At 44.3% G+C, this 26,206-nt stretch overlaps 1 protein-coding gene and 1 pseudogene across 3 annotated transcripts in view; one reads left to right on the forward strand and one right to left on the reverse strand.

Moving 5' to 3' along the window:
• The window catches only part of ZNRF2 (zinc and ring finger 2), a 109,185-nt gene extending 107,693 nt beyond the window's left edge, over positions 1-1,492 (reverse strand). The window contains exon 1 of one of the 2 annotated variants that reach the window (XR_013356603.1): positions 267-1,492. Coding sequence is in view for 1 of the 2 variants with exons in the window: in XM_077856342.1 (XP_077712468.1) it covers positions 267-756 (490 nt within the window). In the remaining variant the exon portion in view is untranslated. The remainder of the gene's footprint in view (positions 1-266) is intronic. The other variant, XM_077856342.1, reaches the window with a different exon arrangement.
• On the forward strand, positions 182-25,062 carry LOC144288650 (peptidyl-prolyl cis-trans isomerase A pseudogene; annotated as a pseudogene). The gene is made up of 5 exons (XR_013356605.1): positions 182-686; positions 1,959-6,750; positions 12,595-12,706; positions 14,149-14,228; positions 20,423-25,062. The product of XR_013356605.1 is annotated as a peptidyl-prolyl cis-trans isomerase A pseudogene (transcript).
• The last annotated feature ends 1,144 nt before the right edge of the window (positions 25,063-26,206 follow it).

The following is a 26,206-nucleotide window of genomic DNA, read 5'->3' on the forward strand; positions in this document are numbered from 1 at the left end:
AAAGCACGAGGGCGGGCGCAGCGGTTTGCTGGAGAAACAACCTTTGCTCCATTCACCCCGGGGGGGGGGGGGGGACGCAGGGCTTCCCGTCTGGGCACCCCCGGGTCGCGCAACCGACGCCCAGGGAGGGGGCGGCGCGGCCGGGGCTACGCGGCGACCCCCGCCCCCCCACCCCCCGCCCTCCTCCTCCCAGAGCCGTGGGCGAGCCGGGCCGCGCGCTGAGGTGCTGCCCACGTGCAGGGAGAGGCGCGGAGAGCCGGGCGTACCTCCGAACATGTGCGGCGAGAGGTGAGCCGGTAAGGAGCCGATCACCAGGCGCGGCCCGCCGGGGCCCCCGCCCGCCGGCCGGTCCCTGCCGCCGCCGCCGCCGCCGCCGCCGTCCTCGGGGCTGCTGTGCACCGAGTCCTGCGAGCCGTACGGGCCGCTGCTGCTGTTGGGGATGCTGAAGGACGACTGCGCCGCGCGGGCCGCCGCCGCCACGCTCCCCACGGCCCCGCCGAGGGAGCGGCTGCGCGGGGCCGCCGAGGCCGCCGCCGCGCCGCCCGAGCCGCTGGGCTGGTGCGCGCCCGGCACCTGAGCCGGAAACCTCGCCGCGGCCCGCGCGCCGCCAACGCCGCCAACGCCAACGCCAACGCCGCCAACGCCGCCGCCCGCCGTCCCGTTGGTCCCTCCGCCGCTGCTGGAAGGTAGATCCGAGCCCGAGTAGGCGCGGGTGCGGCCGTTAGCGGCGGCCGGGCCGCTCTGCTTGGCGCCCATGTCCGCCCTGCCCCGGGCCGGGAGGGCGGGAGCGAGCGGGCAGGGCCGAGGCGCCGCGGCCGGCGCTGCCACCAGCCCGCACGTCCAGGGCCGCCGCCCGGAGCCCCGAAGGGCGGTCGGCGCCCGGCGCGCTCCGGGGCTCGCGGGGCGGGGGCGGGGGCGGGGGCGGGGGCGGGGGCGGCCCGCCGGAGGCCGCGGGGGGAGGCGAGGGCAGGAAGGAGGTCGCGCCGCGGCCGGCTCAGGTGGCGCTGCGGCGGCCGCCGGTTTCGGTTCTGAGGCGCCGCGACGGGCCGCTGCCGCTCTCTGCCGCCGTCGCCGCGCTCTGCGCTCCGGGCCTCGGTACCGCCTCCTCCCGGGCGGCCGCAGCCACCGCCGCCATCCTCCGGCTCACACGGCGGCGGCTCGCGGCTGAGGGGGAGGCGCCCGCCCAGACTCCGCCGGGGCCACCTTCCCTCCTCCCCCAGCCACCCAGCTGGTATTAACGGAGGAAAGAGGAAAAAAAAAAAAACGGGCGGCGCGTGAGGGGAGGACGGGGGAGGGGAGGGGAGGGAGGGGCGGCGCGCGCTTCCCGGCAACCGTCGCCGCGCTCCCCGCGGCGAAGGAGGGGCGCGGGGGGCGGGGGGCTGAGGGCCCCGGGGGTGGGGGCTGTGGGCGCCCGGCAGGGGAGGAGGCGCCCCGGCTCGCACCGGAAGGCCGAGGAGCAGCGCGGCTCCAAAGTGCACCCGGACTCGGTGTTTGGGTCGCGGGCGGGCGGGCGGGCGGCCCCACCCCCGCCCCCTCGCGCCGCCCCGCGGATTGGCTTCCGCCGGCCCGGCCCCGCCCCCCCCCCCCCCGCGGCCGCGGCCTGCCCGCCCCGCCCCGCCCCGCCCCCGCCAAGGTACAGCGGTGTGGTAGGTGCTGCGGCCCGTGGGCTCGGTGACGGACGGGCCGTTGGCCCCGCCCCCTCCGCCACCGCGGGGCCGAAGCCGATTGGACGGACGGAGCCCCCCGGGGCGCCAACCAGAAGGCGGCCCCTCCCCTCGCACGTGGCCCTGGGACCCTGGATGAGACCGCGTCTCCCAACTTGTCGTCTTCCCTGCTGGGGGGTTGGGAAGGGTCTGTCTCCTGGGTCCTGAGCCTTCGGTTTGCGGGGGGAGGACTGTTTGGGGAGGGGGTAACCCCCTCATCCATGTTACTCAGAGCGTGTCTTTTAAATAAAACAGAAGCTCAGCGATGTTGATGATAAAAAACTAAGAACAGCAAAAACATAAATAACCCAAGAGGGCAGAAGCCAACTCAGATCTTCATGAGACTCACCCCCATGAAACTGGCCGTTGGAGGAAGCGCAGTGGGAAGAACTAAAGATAATCCAGCCTGACCTTCGGTTGCAAAACGAAAACTGTGATGCGGAGAAAGCTGCACCTGATTTAGGACCATCTGGGGTCTAGGTCTGGGATCAGAACTGAATTACGTGTCGTTTTGGGCTTTAGTTTCCTGACCGGGGATGTTTATATTAAATTCCTAGGGCACCGGCAGCTTTAAAATCCTGTCGTTTCTCTAGGGTCACCTGGCTGGCTCAGTGGGTAGAGTAATGAGACTTTTGATATCTGGGTTGGGGGGCCCCACTTGGGTGTAGAGATTACTTAAATAAACTTTATAAATAATAATAAAGTCCTATAATTTCTCTAAAATGGAAATTAGCAAAATTTCCTGAGAAGCTAACAACTGATAAGTTAAAGAATTTCTTTTTTTTTTTTTTTTTTAATCCTCAGTTCATTTCTGTAATGTAGTGTCTTGGTGGCAGAGCATGGTCTGGATATCCATTTTGAAAATGCCTGAAGTGTCCACTATGTGAAAATAATAATTGATACTTTTGCACAAGCTGCACAAATAAATACCTTATCTTTTTTCCACATTTGTAATGTCATTTGTGTGATGATTTTCATCGTCCAAAAATGATAATCAAGTTTTCAAACAAAAGTGAAGAATATGTAGATATAGATGCATTGAGTGTGTATATAAAACATATCTGAGAAAGTATATGCACGTGTTTATCAGTATATATGTAGCAGTATCTGAGAATGGAAAAACAAAGCGACTCAATGCAAACCTAAAAAAAATCTTTCATCCTGTGTGTGAGCTTACTCAGTAAGCAGAGAAAAATTTGAAAGGCTAAAGTGGTTATCAGAATGACAAGTTCTAATTCAAGAAGGTATTTAGTGATAGGATGTGATCTAGCTTTTACTGAATGAGGCCTTCAATGTAAAACTCTGGTAACAGGAATATAGAAAAGTAACACACTATGATTTTAAAAAAGGAGTAAAAGACTGATTGCAAGTCTCTGAGGAGCTAACAACTGAAAGAATTTCACATTCATCATTATATATGCATTTTAAAACTTGAGGTGCCTATAACAAGGAGCAAATGCCATTCAGTAGTTAGAACTATTAAATGAAAAGATTTAACGATAAAACCGTATGACTCTTAGTTGTATCCAGATTTTGTTATATTTTGCTTCATCACAACCAAACTTATATTTTGAAATCATTTTTACTTAGATGCTAATTACATGTCTCAACATTTATTCCTAGCTAGGGGAAAAAAATCCACCCCTTATAGAACCAGGTTTCTAACATTCATCTCACCCACAACAGCTAGAATTTTACATGTTTGAGCATTGATTTATGTCCCTACCTCACAAGACTAAATTTCATGATTGCATGTAAGGCGTGTGTTTTTTTGCTCACCATTGGCAGTGCTTGGCACACAGTAGCCTCTAGGTGAATATCTATTGAATAAATGAGTGGCCAGAAAAGTCATTTACAGCCTGAATATTGGACATAAGAGAATAGAAATTGAAGCTGATCATTAAGCTCATAATTACGCGTTTTGTGTGACTTTGTACCAGGCATCTTAGGACAAGATAAGCTACACCATGGGATCAAACTCCGAAACCTGAGGGCCATGATGCAAGGAAAGCACGTTGTGAGCTCACCTGGTCTGCCCTCTCATCTCTCTTCAGATGGTTCTCCACCTTAATGGCAATCTCGGGTTTCTCTTCAAAGTGGTGGCTTAGGGACCCATGCTCTTATGTAGCGTCTCAGCAGGCCCCAGACTCCTCACAGAGCCTTCTCTAAATCCTGTGTGCCTGGCTGGCCAGAGGAAAAGGGCAGCAATTGAAAGTAGTTTTGCCAAGCCTGGAAGGGTTTGCGTCCCTCCGACCCACGATCCGTGCTGGCAGAAATCAGTCACATGGTCTAACTCAACTGCAAAGGGGTCAGGAAATGTGGTCTTATGTGTGTGCCCAGAAAAAAAAAAAATCACTTTGACAAGCACATAGCAAGCATGTCTTTGCCACACACAAGAACAGTTGCCTGACTGTCAAATACCTAAGCTAAATATTAAATCTTAGTAAAACATTTTACAATAAAAGTTAAGTGAAAATTTTCTAGTGACAGTGAATTATTAACCCATCAAAATGTAAGCAAAGAAAAACTAATTTTCATATGCGTGCAGATCAGCTAAATTCTATCTACTTTTTTTCCCCTTAAACAGCAGAAATGTATTGTCTCAAAGTTCCAGAGACCAGAAGTCCGAGATCGAGGTGTTGGTTCCTCCTGAGGGCTGGGAGGGAGAATCTGGTTCATGCCTCTCTCCAGTTTATGGTGGTTTATTGGCAGTCTTTGACATTCCTTGACTTATAGGTGCATCCTCTTGCTCCCTGCCTTTGTCAACATGTCACACTCCCCGCGCGCCTATCCAGCTCCAAAATTCCCCTTTTAATAAGAACACAGGTCATATTGGGTTAGAGGTCCACTCTCCTTCAGCAACTAATTACATCTGCAACAACCTTATTTCTAAATAAAGTCACATTTTTCTGATACTGGGGAGTTAGAACTTCAACGTATGAACTTTGAGGGAACATACTTCAACAACCAGAACAAGGAGCAAAAAGGAGTGTTGGTGTGGCAAAATGGAAAGACATAACAGAATTTGGGTTCCAGTCTTAATCTGTTGATAATCTGTTGTTGACCTTGAGCAAACTGGGCAAATAAAGGAGATCCTATAGATGATACCGAGGCTTCTCTTCTAGTCCTGTTGTTCTCAAAATAGCACTGCTGTGGGAAGACTTTTCTGGAAATTTTAACACACCAACGGCGAGTACTTTCCTTTTCTGTTCTTTGGCCGCCTGCTACTGGTGGTCTTTGCTTTGGTTGACCAATTAGGGAGTTTCCTCAGAAAAGGGTTCCCATCCTTGTAACCTTCCACCATATGCATAATGTCAGCTCAAGGGTTCCTGGACTTTGGAAAGACTTTCCTCCACAGCCTCCCACAAAAATATAGCCAGGTCTTCCTCGTTTCACCAAGCATCCTTTCGGGGTCACAGAGAGGATGCTCCAGGGAAGGCAAGACACCACAGGCAGATGGGTGCCAGCTCTGCTGGGTGCAGAGCAGCGAAACAGTACCCCTTTCCCACCTGCAGCCCTGCACACCTACTTTAAATTGTGCTTCTAGAAACACCATCTAACAGAACTCTTAATTTAACCATGTAGATCAGTAATCCTCAAAGAATAGTCTCCAGATTAACAATATCTGCGTTGCCTGAGACTAAGTCAGAAAGGCAAATTATCAGACCCCTACCCCAGACCCACTGAATCCAAAAGTGCTTGAATAAGCCCTCTAAAGGGTTTTGATGCACACTAATGTTTGAGAAACACTGACCTGGATACTCACTGGTTAGTTTCAAAATAGAATACCACGTTTAGATGTGATCATCATTTTGATTAAATGCCCTCTCCATATGGATGTCTGCTGTGACCCCACTCCAACCACATCATCACGGGCTGACATCTGTATTCCCACTAAGTGCTGTGTTAATGCTTCCCCACAGCACTGATCATGCTGTTGATCTTGCTTGCTAGTCACTAAGCAATGTGGTCCATGATAGGCTTCACATCTTTTCTATTCTATAACCCCCAGCACCTAACAGTGCCTGGCACCTCTGATGGGCAATAGATGATCTGTGAATGAATAAATGAGTGAATGAATATTCTTACTTACATGATTGTTTCTTGAAGGTCACACATGACCTTGTCTTATACTTATTCTCCTTGACATCTCCTCTGTGGTATATGTCCCCCTCCTTTTCCTCTCTGGGTAGGCCTTTTTTATTCTTTCCCCATGATAATTCTGGAGTTAAAAAACCTTGGCTTGCTATGTTCTTTCCTTGGCCCTCTTCCTTCTGTCTTCACTCTCTTTCCAAACAGGAATCCACATTAAGCTGTCAATGTGTTTTATCGTCAACCAAACAGTTCTGGCTTCATATAAAATGTGTAGCTTCTTATTATATCCTACCAGTTCTTCAAAAATCAAAAGTGCTGCTTCATTTAAATCAGTACACATGGGTGTACATACATGTCTAGAACAGAAGCAAGTTTCATGAGCTCATACCCATGTAACATGCTATGCGCTCCATTTTCTATTGTATTACATTTCGCTTTTGTAAAATACTGGTCACTGCCTACTGAATTGATTTTACAACCCACTAATGGGTGGTAATCTGGTAATGAAGATCTGAATCACTGCTTTGCAAGCTTTAGTGCACAAAAGAAGCATTTGGAGATCTTGTTAAAGCAGACTGCCAGGCCCCACCCTCCAAGATTCTCATTCCTTGGTTCAGGGCGGAGCCCTGAAAATTTGCATTCTAACAAACAGCCCAGCAACAGGGATGCCATAAGACCTCAGACTGTATTTGGAGAAGCATCGCTCTAAATGATGCTTCCCTGTACATAATCAGAACTGTTCTTTTCATGTCCTCGTGACTCTTAAGTAACAGAGCCCCAGCTCTTTAAAATCCTAATCTCTGAAGCTTTTTCATATGCTCTATTTTTCTTCTTCCTCACATGATTAAATGGTGATATTCTGACCCAAGACTTTCGGGGTTTGAAATGAGTTTGAATTGTTAAAGCACTGAACATCGACAACATTGGTGGCCAGAAACCCACACTGGAACAGGTATGCTAATTGTGGGCTTGTCAGTAAAAATACCTCACTGATGGGACACCTGGCCGGCTTAGTTGGTAGAAAATGTGGTGTAGATTATTTAGAAAATGAAAAATCTTAAAACAAAAAAACAAACAAACAAACAAAAACAAAAAGCACCTGCCTGATGGGTTTGCTGTTACACAGTTTGGATTTCAGTTGAAGTGAGTCTCTTCCCTTGGGCACTTATTCTTCTTTTTTGCTTCTCTTCCCATTCTTTTATTTTAATTAATTTTTTTTTTTAATTTTTTTTATTTTTTATTTATGATAGGCACACAGTGAGAGAGGCAGAGACATAGGCAGAGGGAGAAGCAGGCTCCATGCACTGGGAGCCTGACATGGGATTCGATCCCGGGTCCCCAGGATCGCGCCCTGGGCCAAAGGCAGGCGCCAAACCGCTGCGCCACCCAGGGATCCCTATTTTAATTAATTAATTAATTAAAAATTGTTTTTGTTTTTAACAATTTTAAAAATTGTTTAATTTTTAATTTTTTCTAAGGAAATTAAAATAGAGGTAACATACAGTGTTGTATTAATTTCAGGTGTACAACATAGTGATTCAACACTTCCATATATCACTTGATGCTCATCACAGTGCAGTCCTTCATCCCCATCACTTCTTTCACCCATCCCCCACCCACCTCCCCTCTGGTAACCATCAGCTTGTTCTCAATAAGAATCTGTTAAGAATATGTTTCTTGGGATGCCTGGGTGGTTCAGCAGTTGGGCATCTGCTTTCGGCCCAGGGCTTGATCCTGGAGTCTCGGGATTGGGCCCCCCATCAGGCTTCCTGCATGGAGCCTGCTTCTCTCTCTGCCTGTGTCTCTGCCTCTCTCTCTCTGTGTCTCTCATGAAGAAATAAGATGTTTAAAAAAAATAAAATAAAGTGAGCTCATCCAGGAAATTCTTATTTTTTAAAAAAAGAATCTGTTTCTTGGTTTGTCTCTCTCTCTCTTTCTGTCTCTCTCTTTTTCTTTTTTCTTTTGCTCATTTGTTTCTTAAATTCCCACATATGAGTGAAATCATATGGTATTTGTCTTTCTCTGACTTATTTCACCTAGTGTTATACTGTCTAGCTCCATCTAGGTTGCTGCAAATGTCTTGCCCACTCTTTTTTAATTTACTTTTTACTAAGTAAACTCTATACCCAACATGGGGCTTGAACTCACAACCCCAAGATCAAGAGTTACATGCTCTACCAACTGAGCCAGCCAGGTGCCCTGTCTTATCCACTCTTTTAAAGCTGTGCTGGATCAGATCTTTGACAGTCAGGAAAACAGATGTGCATAGGGCAGAAGACCTGCCACATCATTTGTCCTCTCAGTAGGACCCACAGCCTATAAATAGGTCTCTCCTGCAACCAGCACCAGACCTACACTTTTTGCTAAAGTCTCTGCCATCCCATGTTTCCTTTCATAGTATGTAAAAGATGGCCATGGTTCCCCTCCTTCCCTGCTTTCTTTTAGGGTTATACACTACCCAGTCTCTTTACCAAATTATAGGACTATCTGCATAATTACTTATCTTTAAATAGCCTTTTTCCTATTATTTCATTTTAAAAAATTTGGGCAGCCTGGGTGGCTCAGCAGTTTAAATAAATAATAATAAAAATAATAATAATAAATAATAATGAATAATAAAAATAATCTTTAAAAAAATTTATTCATGAGAGACACAGAGAGAGGCAGAGACATAGGCAGGGGAGGAGAAGCAGACCCCATGCAGGGAGCCTGATGTGGGACTCGATCCCAGGACCCCAGGATCACGCCCTGAGCCAAAAGCAGACACTCAACCACTGAGCCACCCAGGCATCGCTATTTCATTTCTTTAAAGAAATAAATGGACCATCTATTTTTTTTAATTTTTATTTATTTATTTATTTATTTATTTTTTATGATAGGCACACAGTGAGAGAGAGAGAGAGAGGCAGAGACATAGGCAGAGGGAGAAGCAGGCTCCATGCACCGGGAGCCCGATGTGGGATTCGATCCCGGGTCTCCAGGATCGCGCCCTGGGCCAAAGGCAGGCGCTAAACCGCTGCGCCACCCAGGGATCCCTAAATGGACCATCTAAAATTTATTATTTTTATTTTTATTTATTTTTTAAAAGATTTAATTATTTATTTGTGAGAGACAGAGAGAAAGTGAGAGAGAGGCAGAGACACAGGCAGAGGGAGAAGCAGGCTCCAAGCAGGTAACCTGATGTGGAACTTGAACCTGGGACTCCAGGATCATGCTCTGAGCCAAAGGCAGGCACTAAACCACTGAGCCACCTAGGCATCCCCAAATTTATCTTTTTTAAAAAAGATTTTATTTATTTATTTGAGAGAGAGACAGAGGGAGAGAAGCAGATTCCCCGCTAAGTGGGGAGCCCAAGGCAGGGTTCCATTTATCTTGCTAAATCCTATAGAAAACACTGTTTAGGATTTTAGTGGTGATTAGAAACTTATATCTTAAATTCTAAAACAAAAGTTAGTTTAGAGAAATGTCTAAGGATCACATTGTGTGGTAATTTTTCAGAGAACATCCATAATTTATACAATGCCTTTAACACACTTTTACTTTTCTATTATGAGTAAGCCAGATTCTCTCTTCCCTTTACTCTGATTGATTTTTTAATCAATCATGCCTATCTTCCAAAGGATGGAGCCAATCACTACCAGATTATAAACATACACCATGAAGTGGGTAAACTCAAGCCAGAGTCAGGCCCTGGATCTGTCCAGCACTGACTGTGGGATTTAGGGCAAACTACTTAACCTGGCTAAACCTGTTTCCTCTCTAAAATGCAGATGATCATAAGACCAGTCTCACAGAGGAGTTGTGAGTCTCAAATGACTGAGTCTCTATCTGAAAATAATAATGAATGTGTTAATAAACTTACAAATTTTTATCCTAGTGTCACTATCTCTAGCAGGTTATACTAATTTGCATACTTTCTCTAGCAAGTCAAGATATTGTAATATATACTAATACTCACTGGAATTGATTTTATTACTTTGCATAATTTTAATGCATTATTGACACTTAGGCTTTATGGGTAATAACTGTTTAGTAGTCATTTTCTAATAAGTATGTACATCACTAATCTTCACACTATGACATATCATGATGACAAACCTACATTTTTCTACCACGGGATGGATGGATGTGCATGCATATATATCTCTATGAAACTTGAAAAGAAATTGTGATTGAGAGACCAGGGATTAGCTATTTGAAATTTCTAATATTTAAAGCTTCTTCTTTTAAAAAAAAATATCTTTTTATTCTAGAGGGCAGTTAAATTTCACTTTCACTAAGGAGACTTTGGGGTCCTGAATAGGATTAAATGTGTTGTAAAAGCACTTCATGTTAATCAATCAGTGACCAGATCCCTAAGCTATGTTAAACATAGATTCTGAATCATTTTCCTTTCTAAATACAGCTTGAGACACAATGTCAGCACCTATTTTTATTATCTAAAAATAATTCTTCTACATCAAAGTGGCATAGAGTAGTAATCAGAGCTTAAATATTTATATTATGCTCTACTCTCAATCTACTTTGGCTTGGAAATGACATTTTTTAAAAAAAATCATTAAAAGCCCTTATTTTAAAACCCTTAATACCAAATAACCACAAACCATGCTGCTTTTCCTCCATTATGAAGAAATCGCTCAGATTCCATACATAGCATTTTAAAAGGAATCCCTGATCTTTATTATTAGGGACCTACTGTTGAAAAAGATATAACATTTAGTGGAAAGGTGTGACATGGGGTCAGTACCAAGAGAATTTTCCCAGCCTAGTGAGGTAAAGAATAGCTTGGAGAAAAAATAGCTCTCTGCTACCTAATGCATGTGGCTCCACCTCCAATGCATATGCACTCTTATTCCTGCTTCCTACCGTTGGTTTAAATCACTATGGTTATACATGAATGATTAAAAAGTGTTATAAGACATTTTCCCTTACCACCTCCTCCCACCAAAGGTAGCCAAAAGCCCCAAGAAAGGCAAGCTCCTTATTTTTGGCCTAGATTGCATAAGGCTCCCAAGTACGGAAACTCTGTTTCTGTTTTATTTTTAATTCTCTACAGTGCCTGCTTGTAGAGCTCCCAGACAATCTGCACACAGAAGACATTCAGTAACTGCTGGGGATCACGAGGGACAGCAGTGATAATGCATGTCCTGAATTACTACTGACTTAACCAGGCTGTTGTTACCACATTAAGTTTGTGTGTGTCACATCTGCTGTCCTCTACACTCTTTGGCCAGGGCAGCCCATGCCCTAGGCAGCCAATTCCCTTGGAATTGCTACTGATTGATATATGCTCCCAGGTTAAGCCAGGTTGGAAATGGTAAGCTCATAATTGCAGGTCTAATTTTCCTGGGCAACAAGCAAAAACCCAGAGCAACAAGAGCTACTGTTCAGCCTGCCCCACCCTCCATTTCCCAGAAGCCAGATGAGCTCTCTGGCTGTAGTCTAGGGATACAGGTTTAAACTGGGCAGATATTAGAACATAGCCCTCTACTGGGTCATCCCTGGTGCCTGGAGGCATTAGGATATCTTGGGACCCATACTGGAGATGTCTTCATTCTTTAAACCAAAAGTGGCTGGATGTCATTAATGTGCCCTTTCCTGTGTTTAGCACTAGGGATGCAAAATTTAACCAAGCACGGTCCCTGCCTCCAAAAACCTTATAGCTCATAGTCAGGGGACACAGATGTAAATAATGAAGTGAATCAAGTGCAGTGTGGTAAATGCATGCAGGAGCTGAGTGCACGGACGGGGGCTGGGTGAAGCGTAAGGAAGTGGTACTGAGCTGTCTTGAGAGAGAGTTGGCTTAAGCAGCCATGGGCATTCCAGGCTGAGGGAGCCTGAAGCAAGGGAGAGCTTTGAGCATGGGGTGCACTGCAAGCAGTTTGTTATAGCTGGAATGAAGAGTAGGAGGCCATGAGGTGAGCTAATAACCTGGAAAAGTAGGTTGAGGCAGAGTCTAACAGGCTGGGTGTGCTGGGCTAAGAGGTTGGAATCATTCCAGAAGGCAGACGGGAACCACCTCACAGAGAAGTAGCCTGACTGTGTTTACAGCTTAAAAATAAATCAGGAAGTATTTTGGAGGCTTTATTGATAGGAGGGAGGGAAACAGAGTACAGTGAAAGATGGGCCAAGAGGCTGATGTAGGGCAGATTCAAAAGCCATTAAGAGACTAGCCTCCACAGGTCTTGCAGACCAGTTGGATGTTGTGTATGACTGAGAAGGCACAGTCAGGGATGACGGAGAAGCTTTCTGCTCCCTGGTAGCACCAGGTAGGAAGTATGGACGAAAGGTCAAGTTTGATAAGCAGGGAGACAAAGTCAGCTTTGCAAGGTGGAACACAACCAGCTTTGGGTTTGTGACAAGGCGCAGGGTTAAGTTCTGTTGGCTTTAGACACCCAATCCTATGTGGAATGGGTTGTTTCAGTCAGGTTTCTCAAAGGCCTGGATTTCATGTTGCACAGTGCTTGTCAGCCCTGAAGCCAGGTCTCCCACCCTCTGTGTGTGGGTTCTCCCTGTTTCACGAGAGACATCCTAAAAATGGGGAGTCACGAGGGGCAGCAGAGCTAGTGCTGTGCAGTCAGGTTGGAGGGCGACCAAATATTAATGCTGGGTGTGGCAAATTTATTTTTCTTCATTGTTAACATTCCAGGAGCAGGGGAAATTTAGGGCTTGTTATTTTCCAACACAGTTTGTGGTACAAACAGCGGTTTCCTCTTACACTAAATGAGGCTATTAAAAAGTTCTTCACCTCAAACATTGCATCATATATTATTTTTAAAATGATGACTCTGTTCAGCAGAAAAATGCCTACCTAAAGATGTCCATGCCCTCGTCCCTGGAACCCGGGAGTATGTCACCCTACATGGCAAGAGGGACTTTGTAGGTGAAGAGAAATGAAGGAGCCTGAGGTAGGGAGATTGTCCTGGATTATGTGAGTGGGCCCCATGTAATTACAAGGTTCTTTGTAAGCGAAAGAGGGAGGAGGAGAGGCAGAGGCATAGGAGGTAGAGTACAGTAGGAGGAGGACCTGATTGGCCATTGTTGACTTTGGAGACAGAAGGGGGCCACAAGCCAAGGAATGCCAGGGGCTTCTAGAAATGGGAATAGGCAAGGGAATGGATCCTCTCCAAGGATCCAAGCTTGGAGAGCTTCCAAGAGGAGTGCAGACCTGCTGACACCCTGATTTTAACCCAGTTAGACCCATTTGGTATTTCAACCTCTATCTAGAAGGTAATAGATTTGTGTTGTTTTAAGCAACAATGCTCATGGTAATTTCTTACAGCAGCACAAGGAGACTGATACAATGACTTTTCTTAAAAATTTCGGAAGCCCCCAACTACAAGCTGCCTCAAAACCAGAAACAAATCTAATAAGCGTGCCCATGATATCCTTAAATCCTTATGTGGCTAATCATACATCTTTTTTCTTGGCCCCCTGCCCTACTCTTAGCCATGGTAGCATTGGCTGTTGCGGTCTCCTGGGGCCGGGTGTCTATGGTAGCATGCTGCTTTTATTTATTTTATTTATTTTTTAAAGATTGTATTTGTATTTATGAGAGAGGGAGAGAGTGAGGAAAGGAGCAAGGGACAGACAAACAGACTCCAAGCTGAGAGCCTGACATGAGGCTCGATCCCAGGAACCCGCAATCATGACCTGAGCCAAAGTCAGATGCTTAACCTACTGAGCCACCCAGGTGTGCCAGCATGCTGTTTTTGAATGACCCTATATGGAACACAGTCCTGACTTCCCAGCCTCGCAGACCGCCACCTAACTGCAAGCATTGAGATTAGAAGGTCATGGTATTAAAGGGAGGGCAGCCTTGGTTTCAGGGATTTTGTGTTTTAAAGTATATGTTGTAGACAATATATTTGGTGAAATTAAAATTCTCAAGATAGGCTTGTGTTTGCCAGGACCTGAGGAAGGCTCCTGGGTGAAGGCTGGGACATCTCCCACAGAGGAAAGAAGGTGGCAGCTGGGAAAGTCCACACTGACATCTAGTGATGCAAAACTGCACTGCCAAAGGCTTGAAACCTGAAGCAGTTTGCATCAATGGGCTCCTCATTTCTGATGTGTGTACCCCTCAATTCCCCTGTCCCCCAGGAAGGCTCAAGACCCAGGGCAGACCAGGGGATTCCAGCTGCCCTGGGCGGGGCCAGGGCAGGGCAGGCTTCTTTACACTCGTGTGCACTGGTGCAAAGTTTAGCCACCTGAAAGTTTTAGCTCTTAATTTTTTGGAATTATTTCCACACATTGTAAAGCTGAAGATTTTACTTTGAAAAGCCTTTTTGTGCTTCTGGTGGTTAGACCCTTTAAGGCCAAATGAATTTCTAAGAGCATTTACATTTTCTAGGTCCACCTAATGATTCCTTTGGCTGTGATGTCCTGAGCACGAAATAAGCTGCACCAGGGACGATGGAACTAGTAGAGCAGGTATGCCTTTATTTGCCTCGAGAACTTTAACTGCATTTGGTTTTCACCAACTATGAAGCTAAAAGCACAGAAGAGATGGAAAAGAATAGCCCTTCCATTTTCCCAGTTTTCTCTGATACACATGATGAAAATAAGTCAACAGAGATAAGATTTCTCTTTCGTTAGTGGGGACAAAATTAGGAGCACGGCTGGATTTTGAAGGCTGGTGCAGGTACCCAGGTGAAAATGACAATGACGTGCATGTACTTAATGAGCTCTATACTTAAAAATGCTCAAAATGGTAAATTCTATGTTATGCACATTTTACCAGACTAAAAACATAATGAAGCTGACCCGCATCAGTAGCAGTGGGAATGGAAGAAGATTCAACAGATCTAATCAAATGATTTTCATATCACTCTCATGGGCAAAACACGTACATTAAGTGCAAATGAATGAATATTAACCTCCAGCACACTAATGCCTGAAACAGTCTTACAACCTTCTCATTGAAACAAACTGATCTAAACATTATGAAATAAAAAAAAAACAAAAAAAATAAACATTATGAAATAATCAGATTTCACAAAAATATGTGTGTTTTTCATACATGCAGAGTATTTTCTTTTATGGCATGTTTATATCAAGCTTCAAGCAAATCATACAGGTGGGAAAATAAAATGTGCTGCATTAAAAATACATAGATTTAGCAGAGAGAGGGCAAAAAAGAAAAAAAACAGAGGCAGCTTCTGATTCAATTTCGACTGTCAAAAATATGAGAGGTAAAAGCATTACCAGAATTCAGTTGCTTCCATGAGGTGAAGAAAAAAGGAAAAGATAAAGAGGAAGGAACTACAGATATGACCCGTGCAAGACAACAGATTCATAGGTTTGGAAAAGACAATTTGTTACTTTTTAGAATTTGCAATACATTGAAATTGTGATTCACTGAAATGCTAGGGAGGAATTTGAAAAGCTCTTGAATTCCTTCAGTAGAACATAACATTTCAATTAAATGTTCACAAGTACATCTATCAGATTTCTCCAGTATATCTTTTTAACAGATGGCATACTACTAATAAATGTTATTTCTTTATTCCCATCCCCCACCACTGATTGGGTTAAGAAGTGAAAAGCACTGCCAAGACCAGTATTGAGGAGAATGACAGCTATGATTAGCATTTCATTTTAATACAGTAGGATTTTTTTCTACTGAGTTAAAGTTATTCGACAATAACTCATGAGTTTCAGAAGGAAATGAGTTTCCTTTCTAGCTCACAAACAGCTTAAAATGTACCACTCCAGAAAAGTTTTTTTAAAGCCCTATCATACAGAAAATTCACTTAGCTTGATACACACAGACTTCAGAGAAACAAGAGTTTTGGAAAGCCAGGCCATCTCCTCTAGGATTTTGTAAACTCATTATCAGGCAGGGGAAGAGCAAGTGTCTATTACCTTCAATGACCAGTTTTAGAATGAATGTGACCTACAGTCAAATTTGAAATGGTGATGGCTTGATAAATTGAATAATAGAAACTGTCTTGTTTTTCATATTTAGTGTAATCAGGTTAATGGCTTTTGTATGATTTTCCAAACTACTTAATGGATATTTTTTAAAAGATTTTATTTATTTATTTATTTATTTATTTATTTATTTATTTATTTGAGAGAGAGAGAGAGAGAACACCTGCATAAGCAGGGGGAGGGGCAGAAGGAGAGGGAGCAAATAGACTCCCCGCCAAGTGGGGCTCTCTTACAGGACCCCAAGATCATGACCTCAGCCAAAGTCAGATACTCAACCGACTGAGCCACCCAGGTGCCCCCTTAATGGATATTTGATGATTTAAAATAATTATCTTTCTAGTCAGACAAAATATGAAGAATTCAGATTTTCCGGATATGTATCTATTTGTATCTGTTAGAGCAGGAAGATGGTTGGAGCAGAAACTCTAGGCATTGATCTATGACCAATGCCTATATGTGGTAAAATATTCATAGTGATATAAGAAAAATTATGACATGGGACGCCTGGATGGCTCAGTGATTGAGCGTCTGGCCTTGGCTCAGGGTGTGATCCCGGAGTATCAGGATTGAGTCCCACATAGGGCTCCCTGCATGGAGCCTGCCTCTCCCTCTGCCTGTGTCTCTGCCTTTCTCTGTGTCTCTCATGAATAAATAAATAAAATCTTTAAAAAGAAATTATAACAATGCAGTGGTTGCTTTTTAAAAGAATCTATATAAAGCTAAACATCTTCAAACAGTATGATTCCTAAAAAATTAAATATGCAATTACTATATGACTCAGCAGTATGTATATCAGAATGGCTGGGAGTCATGTCTGCTAGACAAAGAGCCCCAGGTGGTTCTAACAGGGCTCTATCCCCGCTTCCAGGTCTCATTGACTCCTCCCCAAAACTATCTAAACAGAGAATTCTTGCTCAGTAATATTCATACATCCAGGATATTTTAGTGGGGCTAGAAAGTACTTGGACTCTTCATTTGTGAATTCACCCTTTTGCCTTCACTACAGGGCTGCCTTAGCCTCCCAGAAAACAGGTAGGACTTCCAAGAGAAAGCAAGTCTTTCTGACATCTGACATCTGACAACCAATACCATATAGAAGGCTTTATTTCTTTTTTTTTTTTTAATTTTTATTTATTTATGATAGTCACACAGAAAGAGAGAGAGGCAGAGACATAGGCAGAGGGAGAAGCAGGCTCCATGCACTGGGAGTCCGACGTGGGATTCGATCCCGGGGCTCCAGGATCGCGCCCTGGGCCAAAGGCAGGCGCCAAACCACTGCGCCACCCAGGGATCCCGAGAAGGCTTTATTTCTAACACTAGTCCTTCACACTGGAATTTGAATACATTTTTTTTACTCTTACAGGCTAAGTTGTCTAGACATTTTGTTATTGTTTCCTCAAGGAAAAATGGAAGCGATTAAGTCAGGCCTTTCAAACTGCAGGTTATAACCCATTAGTGGAGCAGGAGAGCAATTCAGTTAGGAATGACCAGCAATTTTTTTTTCCCTCTAATGAAAGAGAAGTGTATTGAAGGACTAGAAGAATACCAAAGTGCAAAACATATAGTGAAGGTAAATACTGTTTCATTAAATTTATAAGTATATATTCTGGGCTGAGACATAAAATGTTTTTCCTAAACTGAGCCATAGGTTAGAAAAACCACTGGATTCATTACATGATCTCTATAATCTATTATAGCTTAAAATTCTATAAATCTCACTTTACATGATCTCTATAATCTATTATAGCTTAAAATTCTATAAATCTCACTTTCATAGTAAACACAGAATTCTCCTTTCACCACACCAGCTCACCACCCCTGTCAACAAATCCAAGAGCTCCTATTTGTCCTTGAGGCGGATGTGCTGTCCTGAGAGCAATTTGCCTTGATTCCTTCATGCAGACTTAGAAGTTGGGTCTTCCTCTGATCTCTTCTGGCCCTGGGATAATGATTTTCATAGTGCTTATTCTACTATGCTGTAATTGTTTATTTGCCCATCTCCCAGCAAGCTGTGCCTGTACTTTAGCGAGGCCTGTTGCACATAAGAGAAATGAGGAAAGGAAAGAACCAATAGCTTCATTTGCTTATAAGAGTTGTTCTCAGACCCAGTATCACATCAGAATCCCCTGGGAAGCTTTTTAAAAGCCCAATACTCACACCACACCCAGACAATTAAACAGAATCAGTGAAGCCCGGGCATCAGGACTCTTTAAAGCTCCCCAGGGGAGTCCAGTATGCAGACAAGGCTGAGACCCACTGGCTAAGACGAGGAACTGGGGATCTTGTTACAATGCAGATTCTGATCCCCTAGGTCTGCAGTGGGGTTCAAGATCTATCCTTCCTTCCTTCCCTTTTTCCTTCCTTCCTCTTTCTTTTTTTTTTTAATTAAAAATTCATTCATTCATTCATTCATTTAGAGAGATATGAGCTGGGGTGTGGATTGGGGGAAGGGCAGAGGAAAAAGGAGAATCCTAAAGCAGATCCCTCACTGAGTGCAGAGCCTATAACTCAGAGCTTGATCCCAGGACCCTGAGATCATGACCTGAGGAAATCAAGAGTTGGCCGCTTAATCAACTGGACCACCCAAGTGCCCCCAAGAATCTTTCTAACATACTTCCAGGTTATATTGATACTTCCGGCCTGCAGCTTACATCTTGAAGAACAAGAGAAGAGCACCTGATGGATGCTGGCAATGTAGAATAAGCCGAGATAGCAAAATCAAACAGATCTGAAAGACCGCAAAGGTAGTGGCCAGGCATGTGGTTTCTGGAGGAAATTGCCAGGCGCTGTTTCTCACTAGCTATGTGACCTTGGGTTATTTACTTCAAGGTTTTCCCATCTGATAATGAAGTCTATCAACTCTTAGGGTGATTGTAAGGTTCAAGCAGCATACTTCATAAAGACCCAGGCACATACATGTGCATGATTAGTATTATGATTATGTATCCCAGCTCCACCTACCAGCTTTGTGCCCTTGGCAAATAACGTAACCTCTCTGAGCTTCAGTTTCCTCAAATGTAAAATGGGAAATCATAATATCCATCTTACAAGATTGGCTTTACATAAACAAATGGCATGTAAAATTCTTAGCACAGTAGTTGACCTGTGTACATGACCAATAAATGGTTATTCTCCAAATTAGTTTCATTCAAATTGTGATGAATCATTCTGACCTCCCATAGGCACATTCTCTATTTAACCATCTGTCAGATCTCAGAATCTTCTCTTGCCCCCACTCTCCACAGGCCCTAGGCTGAGGGCCAGATGACAGAAGATGGAAGGCTCATCTCCCTCTTCATTTCAACATGTTATACCTCAACAGCAGGACTTGTTTTTATCACCCTATTGAGTTCACATGGGTAGGTTTGGGCAGCAGCAATTATTCTCTATATTACTTTAAAGATGAAGAAATACTTGGCTCTGACATGTTGGATTTTCTCAAGCAAGTCCCATATGGAGGATAAAAGCTCTTTATTCTAATCAGAGCCAGAGAAACTGCTCCTGACTTCATGCTTCTTTAAATCCTCTCTTTCAAAACACTTGGAAGACCTGCAATGTGCCAGGTTTTGCACCAAATTCAAAGTAGAACTCAGCAGAGGTTTGAACAAATTGCTGCAGGATCACAGGCAGGGGTCTGGGAGATGGGGAGAGGCAGGCTCTGACAGGTGGAGATGGGGGCAGATAACATATGATGTTTCATAGAAGACGTGCTATTTTGGCTGGGCAGGGAAGGTTAAGGAGGAGTTGATAAGTGAGAAATGGGGGGAAAGGTATTCAGAAAGAGAGAACAGCATGAAAAGTGGGAACAAGGTGGGAAACTGCATGGAATGATCAGTATGTTCGGGGAATGGCAGGTAGCCGGACTCGAAGAAGATAGAGTTAGAAAGTTGGCCTGGGCCAGATTGTAAACCAGATAAAAGAACTGGGATTTTAATCCTGTTTCATCAACCAAATAGGTCACTTCTGAGAGCTAACTAGATGGAATCACAGAACACCCAGCACAAAACTGCCCTGTTTCAGGCTGACACCTGAGGCTAACACCTCAGCTTTGGAAAACCTTGAAGGCCTGACACTGTTCAGATTTGTGTATATTGGACAGGATCCTGACAGCAATGTGGATTGGAAAGGAGAGGGAGTGCCTATAGTCAGGTAGCCAGCTAGGAAGGCAGCGGGGACGGAGAGGAGAGACATCTAGGAATAGGTTTTGTCAGAAATAACAATGGATTGAATATATGGGGACAGAGGAGGAGTGAGAATATTTAATGACTTGGCATTTCCAGGCCAGGTGATATGAGGACTAAGGAAGACAAGAAGAGGAGGAGGTTTTGGGAGGCACGCTGTGTTGGAGATACTTGCTAGATATTGTTGTTAATGTCAGTGACCCACTGGCATTTAGGGCTCCAGGTGTGCTGCTCGCAAGTGGAGATGGGAGACAGAGATAGGAGACATCCTAAAGAATGATACTAGGAGGAAGTTGCTGAAAATCACCGAGGGAAAGGAGATGGAGAGGGAGAAAATATGAAATATGAGACCTAGGGTACACATGCAAGGGGGCTGGTAGAAGAGTTGGGGAAGGAAGATGGAATCAGAGCAGTTGAAGGAAAAACAGGAGAGAGAGTGCCCCAGAAGGTGATAGAAGGAGCAGATTTGGGCAATGAGGACTAATCCACTCATTCAAGACCCTCCAACAGGTAGAATGCGAAGAAGACTGACACCATTCTTGACAAGAGACCGTCTATCATTGTTGAACTTTCTGGAGTGGTGGAGGTGGAAGCCCAGACCACAGAATGTTCAAGACTTCTGGAGCCTGAGTCCTGGAAGGAAGCCCTAGAACACACTTCCCCTGGGGACTAATCATGACTGGGAGGGGAAGAGGCTACGGTAGCTCAAGGGGGAGGCAGTTTGCTTGCTCCATTTCCTTCTTGCTGTTTACCTCAGAGTCTGGTATAAACATGTGGTTAGAAAACGAGAGACAAAGAAGCTGAATGTACTTCAGTGTCTTCTGGGTCTCACTTTTATAGTCATGAGTCAGGGACTTGAAGTGCTTTTCCTTGTCCAGGGTGACAGCAGTTTTAAGCGATTGTGTTTATTGTGTTTTCCAGCCCCAAATCTTGTTGTCTTGGCTTGTATAGGGATGTAACTTGGTAATGGCCCAGTTAGGACATTGCAGTGTCTAGTGTGTAGGCACACCAGTGTGTAGGCCTCTATAGCTTAGCTATTATAAACTGTGAAAAAAATCAATTAAAAGTTTACTTCATGAATATTCATGATTCTGTGCGTAAGATGAAAGTGGATGGGATCATGGGCCCTGAGAGCAACTGGGTTATTTGTCTTATTATTGAGTTGTAAGAGTTCTTTATGTGTTCTGGAAAGCAGGCTTTCCAATATACATGATCTCCAAATATTTTCCTCCATCCTGCGGGTTAACTTTTGACTGTAATAGTGTCCTTTGAACCACATTTTTAATTTTGATAAGATCCAGTGGATCTATTTGTTGGCGTGCAATTGTTCATAGCATTACCTATAAGATTGGTAGTAACGTCCTCATTTTAGTAGCTTTCTTCTTCTTCCTCTTTGTCAGTCCAACTAAAGGCTTGTAAATTTTACGTTTTCATCATTTGAAAAATGGGCGAAGGATTTGCATATACATTTCTCCAAAGAATATTTACAAATGCCAAGAAGCACATGAAGAGATGCTGAACACCACTAATCATCAGGAAAATACAGATCAAAACCACAACGAGGGGCCACTTCACACCCACAAGGGTGGGTAGGAAAAAAAAAACAGAAATAATATATGTTGGTAAGGAGGTAGAAAAACTGAAACTCCTTGTGATTCCTCACAGAAATGTAAAATGGCATGGATTCTTGAAAAACAGCCTAATAGTTCCTCAAAAGGTTAAACAGAGCCCTGGCAGATGCTGTCCCCCCTGGAGCCACCTGCACCGTCCAGCCATGGTCAACCCCACCATGTTCTTCCACGTTGCTATGGACAGTGAGCCCCCAGGCTGTATCTCCTTTGAGCTTTTTGCAAAGTTTCACAGACAGTAGAGAACTTTCATGCTCTGAGCACTGGGGAGAAAGGATTTGGCTGTAAAGGTTCCTGCTTTTACAGGATTATTCTGGGACTTCTGTGCCAGGGTGATGACTTCACATGCCATATGGCACCAGCAGCAAGTCCATCTATGGGGAGAAATTTAATGATGAAAATTTCATCCTGAAGCACCCAGGTCCTGGCATCTCGTCCATGGCAAATGCTGGAACCAACACAAACGGTTCCTGGTTTTTCCTCTGCACTGCTGGCACTGAGTAATTGGATGGCAAGCATGTGGTGTTTGGCAAGCTGAAAGAGGGCATGAATACTGTGGAAACCATGGAGTGCTTTGGGTCCAGGAATGGCAAGACTAGCAAGAAGATCACCATTGCTGACTGTGGACAAATCTAATAAATTTGACTGTGTTTTCTCTTAACCACCAAACCATTCCTCCTGTAGCTCAGGAGAGCGCCCCTTCACCCTCATCTGCTCTAAATATCCAAAAATCTTTGTGCCATTTAAAAGGGCAAATTTTATGGTTGTGAACTGTATCTCAATTTTTTTTTTTTTTAAAAAAAGGCTTCATTAACACCATTAAGCTCTTGTCCCCACCACTTTCTCCCAATTTATCTTATCAATTCCTGACCTCACTGCCTTCTCTCTACAGATGCCTTTACCCCTCCTATTCCTGTGCCTGGACCAACGTCCTTTTCTCCACCTTGTTTGTGAGACTAACTCCTATTCATCCTGCAAAATCACAGACACTGTTTTCCTGTAGAAAACCTTCCTGAACCTTCCTAAGTTCATTACTTCCTCCTCTGTACCCTCTCTGTCCCTCCCACACACATTTCTAGTATTTATCACAGAGCTCTAAATTCTTTGTTTAGGAAATGAGCTCTCTGAGAGCAAGAATTGTGTCTTAAAGATTGTTGCCTCCTCAGAGCCTAGAACAAACAGTTGCAATTAGGTAAAGGTTCCTTGAAGTTGAATCCGAAAGTCAAAACTATTTCATGCTGCATATTGCATTAGGTAATAATTCTTTGTTTGGTTTCAAAAAGCCAGAGAGAGATTGGTCCTTCATCAGACAGTCTTTGGATTTACTGCTACAAAACTATTCCGACTAATTTCTCCCCAAGGATTTCAAAAGGACTAAATTATCTTAACATTGGATCTCAACATTCCTGGCACATGAAGCAGGTGGGACTCTTCTTTTCTGGCAGGGTTGTCTCTACGCGGTGCCAGCAGGCATAGACCTCACGGGTGAAGCTTCTTCATAAATGCAGTGACCAGAGAAAAATTAATTGCTGCTTTCACATTGTGCTTGTGTGATCTAGAGGATTCTGCAGAGCTGCTGCTAATACTTCAGCTATTGTCAAACTAGCCTATGAGAAATGCACTGAAGTTGATCCACACCAGTCCTCAGTCCAATTTGTGTAGGTCACAGCAAAGATGAATTCTTGCCAAAATAAATGAGTGAAGAACGCGTGCTTACAGAACTGCATCTAAGATACAGTAATCTTGTTTGTCTGAGGGTCCTCACTGTTTCTGGATCAAAACAGGGCAAATCTTAAAGCCCTGTCTCACTAGTAAGTAGCTCTGAGGTCACGCATGTAATGACTAATGTCACAATCCCCTATGTCAGCTTGACCCTCACCCTTTTTTCCCGTGGCCATTTTGACCATGAAAATACCTGGATGCTTGGGACTTCTCAGCAAACGCCAAGCTTCCAAAGCTTACAGAGGCTTGGAAACATAGCCTGTCTGCAGGCAAAGAGAGAGTAGGTGGGTATTGAGGAGAAAGGATAAAACAGGTTTCAGTTCTGAATGAGGGGAAACCACATTGTACCAAGACACAACAAAGGCTCTGTGGAAGGCTAGTAAAAGACCCTCTGATGAACAGATCTGCATGAGGTGGCAGTAGAGGGTATATACACGTGTGTTTGTGTGTGCTTACACATGTAAGTGGGATGAAAGAGGGTAAGGGGTGTGTGAGGTGGGGTGAGCAAGGTAGGGAATAAAGAAGTGGGGGTGGGGGACAAGAGAATCTCAGAACCTCCCATAATCTCAGAGAGCCAAGCTGACTTCCCACAATGTCAAGGCGCCATGCCTGCTGCTAGCAGTATGTCTCCTCTCCCCATACGTAACCATGTGAAAGGGAGTGAACCAGTGGAGACGGCTCCAGGGGATCTCTAAAATGGAGACTGTCAGGCCTGAACTTGCTTCATCAACTACCTTTGAACAAGTTGGCAGTCGTGGGAAAGCAGAAATAACAAAGTGGATGCACTCCAATGAATTTGAGTTGAAATGGAATCCTCAGCCTGTGAGGACCTTCCAGTGGTGGGATGTGATCGTTCTCTGTGAGGAGCAACAAGGCATTGGGGAACGTGGCGGCCTGACTGGCCAAGTGGATGCAGTGGTTCCCTAGGGAGCAGCCTTAATAGTCTGCCCTTTCTGAGGGACTGCTTGTTTAAGGGTGGTGAAGAATAAGAGAAGTAGACCGGAAATGAGGCCTCTTACAATTTCCTTGAACTCCGAATTTTAGGCTCATTATTACACATGAGAATGTCTAAAAAACCGTCTCTGGCAAATAACAGACCTCAAGCTGGGATTATTAGAAATGAGGTTTAGGAAGGAAACAGGTACAGTTAGGGCCATTATGAGGACCAAGTCCAAGCAACTGGACATAACTTGATAGAAGCCCGATTTATAAGACAAATCTCCCTACCACGAAAAACTTGATTTCTTTTTTGAATAAAGTCTTCTAGTTTTTAGCCTTTCGGTGTTTTTTTTTTCTTTTTTTAATTTAAAAAAGAGGGGATCCCTGGGTGGCTCAGCGGTTTAGTGCCTGCCTTTGGCCCAGGGTGTGATCCTGGAGCCCCGGGATCGAGTCCCACGTCGGGCTCCCGGCATGGAGCCTGCTTCTCCTTCTGCCTGTGTCTCTGCCCCTCTCTCTCTCTTTCTATGTCTATCATGAATAAATAAATAAAATCTTTAAAAAAATAAAAATAAATTTAAAAAAGATTTTATTTACTTATTTGACACACACACAGAGCACAAGCAGGGGGAGAGCAGAGGGAGAGGGAGAAGCAGGCTCTCTGCTGAGCAGGGAGCCCAATGAGGGGCTCCATCGCAGGACCCTGAGATCATGGCTTAAGCCAAAAGCAGATGCTTAACTGGCTGAGCTACCCAGGTGCCCCTTGCAGTGTTTTTAAAAATAAGCTTAAAAGGGTAAATGAAATCACCCAAAAATCTACCGAGAGGCAACTACTATTAGTATTTCAATATATTTCTAGTCTTCCATTAAACAAACAATCCAATCATGAAATGGGCAAAAGACATGAACAGAAATCTCACAGAGGAAGACATAGACATGGCCAACATGCATATGAGAAAATGCTCTGCATCACTTGCCATCAGGGAAATACAAATCAAAACTACAATGAGATACCACCTCACACCAGTGAGAATGGGGAAAATTAACAAGGCAGGAAACAACAAATGTTGGAGAGGATGCGGAGAAAAGGGAACCCTCTTACACTGTTGGTGGGAATGTGAACTGGTGCAGCCACTCTGGAAAACTGTGTGGAGGTTCCTCAAACAGTTAAAAATAGACCTGCCCTACGACCCAGCAATTGCACTGTAGGGGATTTACCCCAAAGATACAAATGCAATGAAACGCCGGGACATCTGCACCCCGATGTTTCTAGCAGCAATGGCCACGATAGCCAAACTGTGGAAGGAGCCTCGGTGTCCAACGAAAGATGAATGGATAAAGAAGATGTGGTTTATGTATACAATGGAATATTACTCAGCTATTAGAAATGACAAATACCTACCATTTGCTTCAACGTGGATGGAACTAGAGGGTATTATGCTGAGTGAAGTAAGTCAGTCGGAGAAGGACAAACATTATATGTTCTCATTCATTTGGGGAATATAAATAATAGTGAAAGGGAATAGAAGGGAAGGGAGAAGAAATGTGTGGGAAATATCAGAAAGGGAGACAGAACGTAAAGACTGCTAACTCTGGGAAACGAACTAGGGGCGGTAGAAGGGGAGGAGGGCGGGGGGTGGGAGTGAATGGGTGACGGGCACTGGGGGTTATTCTGTATGTTAGTAAATTGAACACCAATAAAAAAAAAATGAAAGTAAAAAAAAAAAAGGAATAAAAAAAAATAATGTTTCTTTCTATAATTGAAATTATAATGTGTTTGGATTAGTTGGGCATTTGTCATTGTTGCTGCTGCACAGATGGAAGATTTGCTAAAGTTACCTTAATTAAGTACCATAAGTTTATTGTTAAGAGTATAGGCCTCATATTGTGGGACCTCAGGACTGAATGTCAGACAGATTGCATGGTGTCTAGAAAGTTGTTCTGAGACTTCAGGTCATCCAGGGCTCAGCATGGCTTTAGCAAACCAGGTTATTTATTACCCTCTCAC

Source organism: Canis aureus, chromosome 18 (genome assembly GCF_053574225.1).
Source record: "Canis aureus isolate CA01 chromosome 18, VMU_Caureus_v.1.0, whole genome shotgun sequence".
In the NCBI taxonomy this organism is placed as follows: domain Eukaryota; kingdom Metazoa; phylum Chordata; class Mammalia; order Carnivora; family Canidae; genus Canis; species Canis aureus.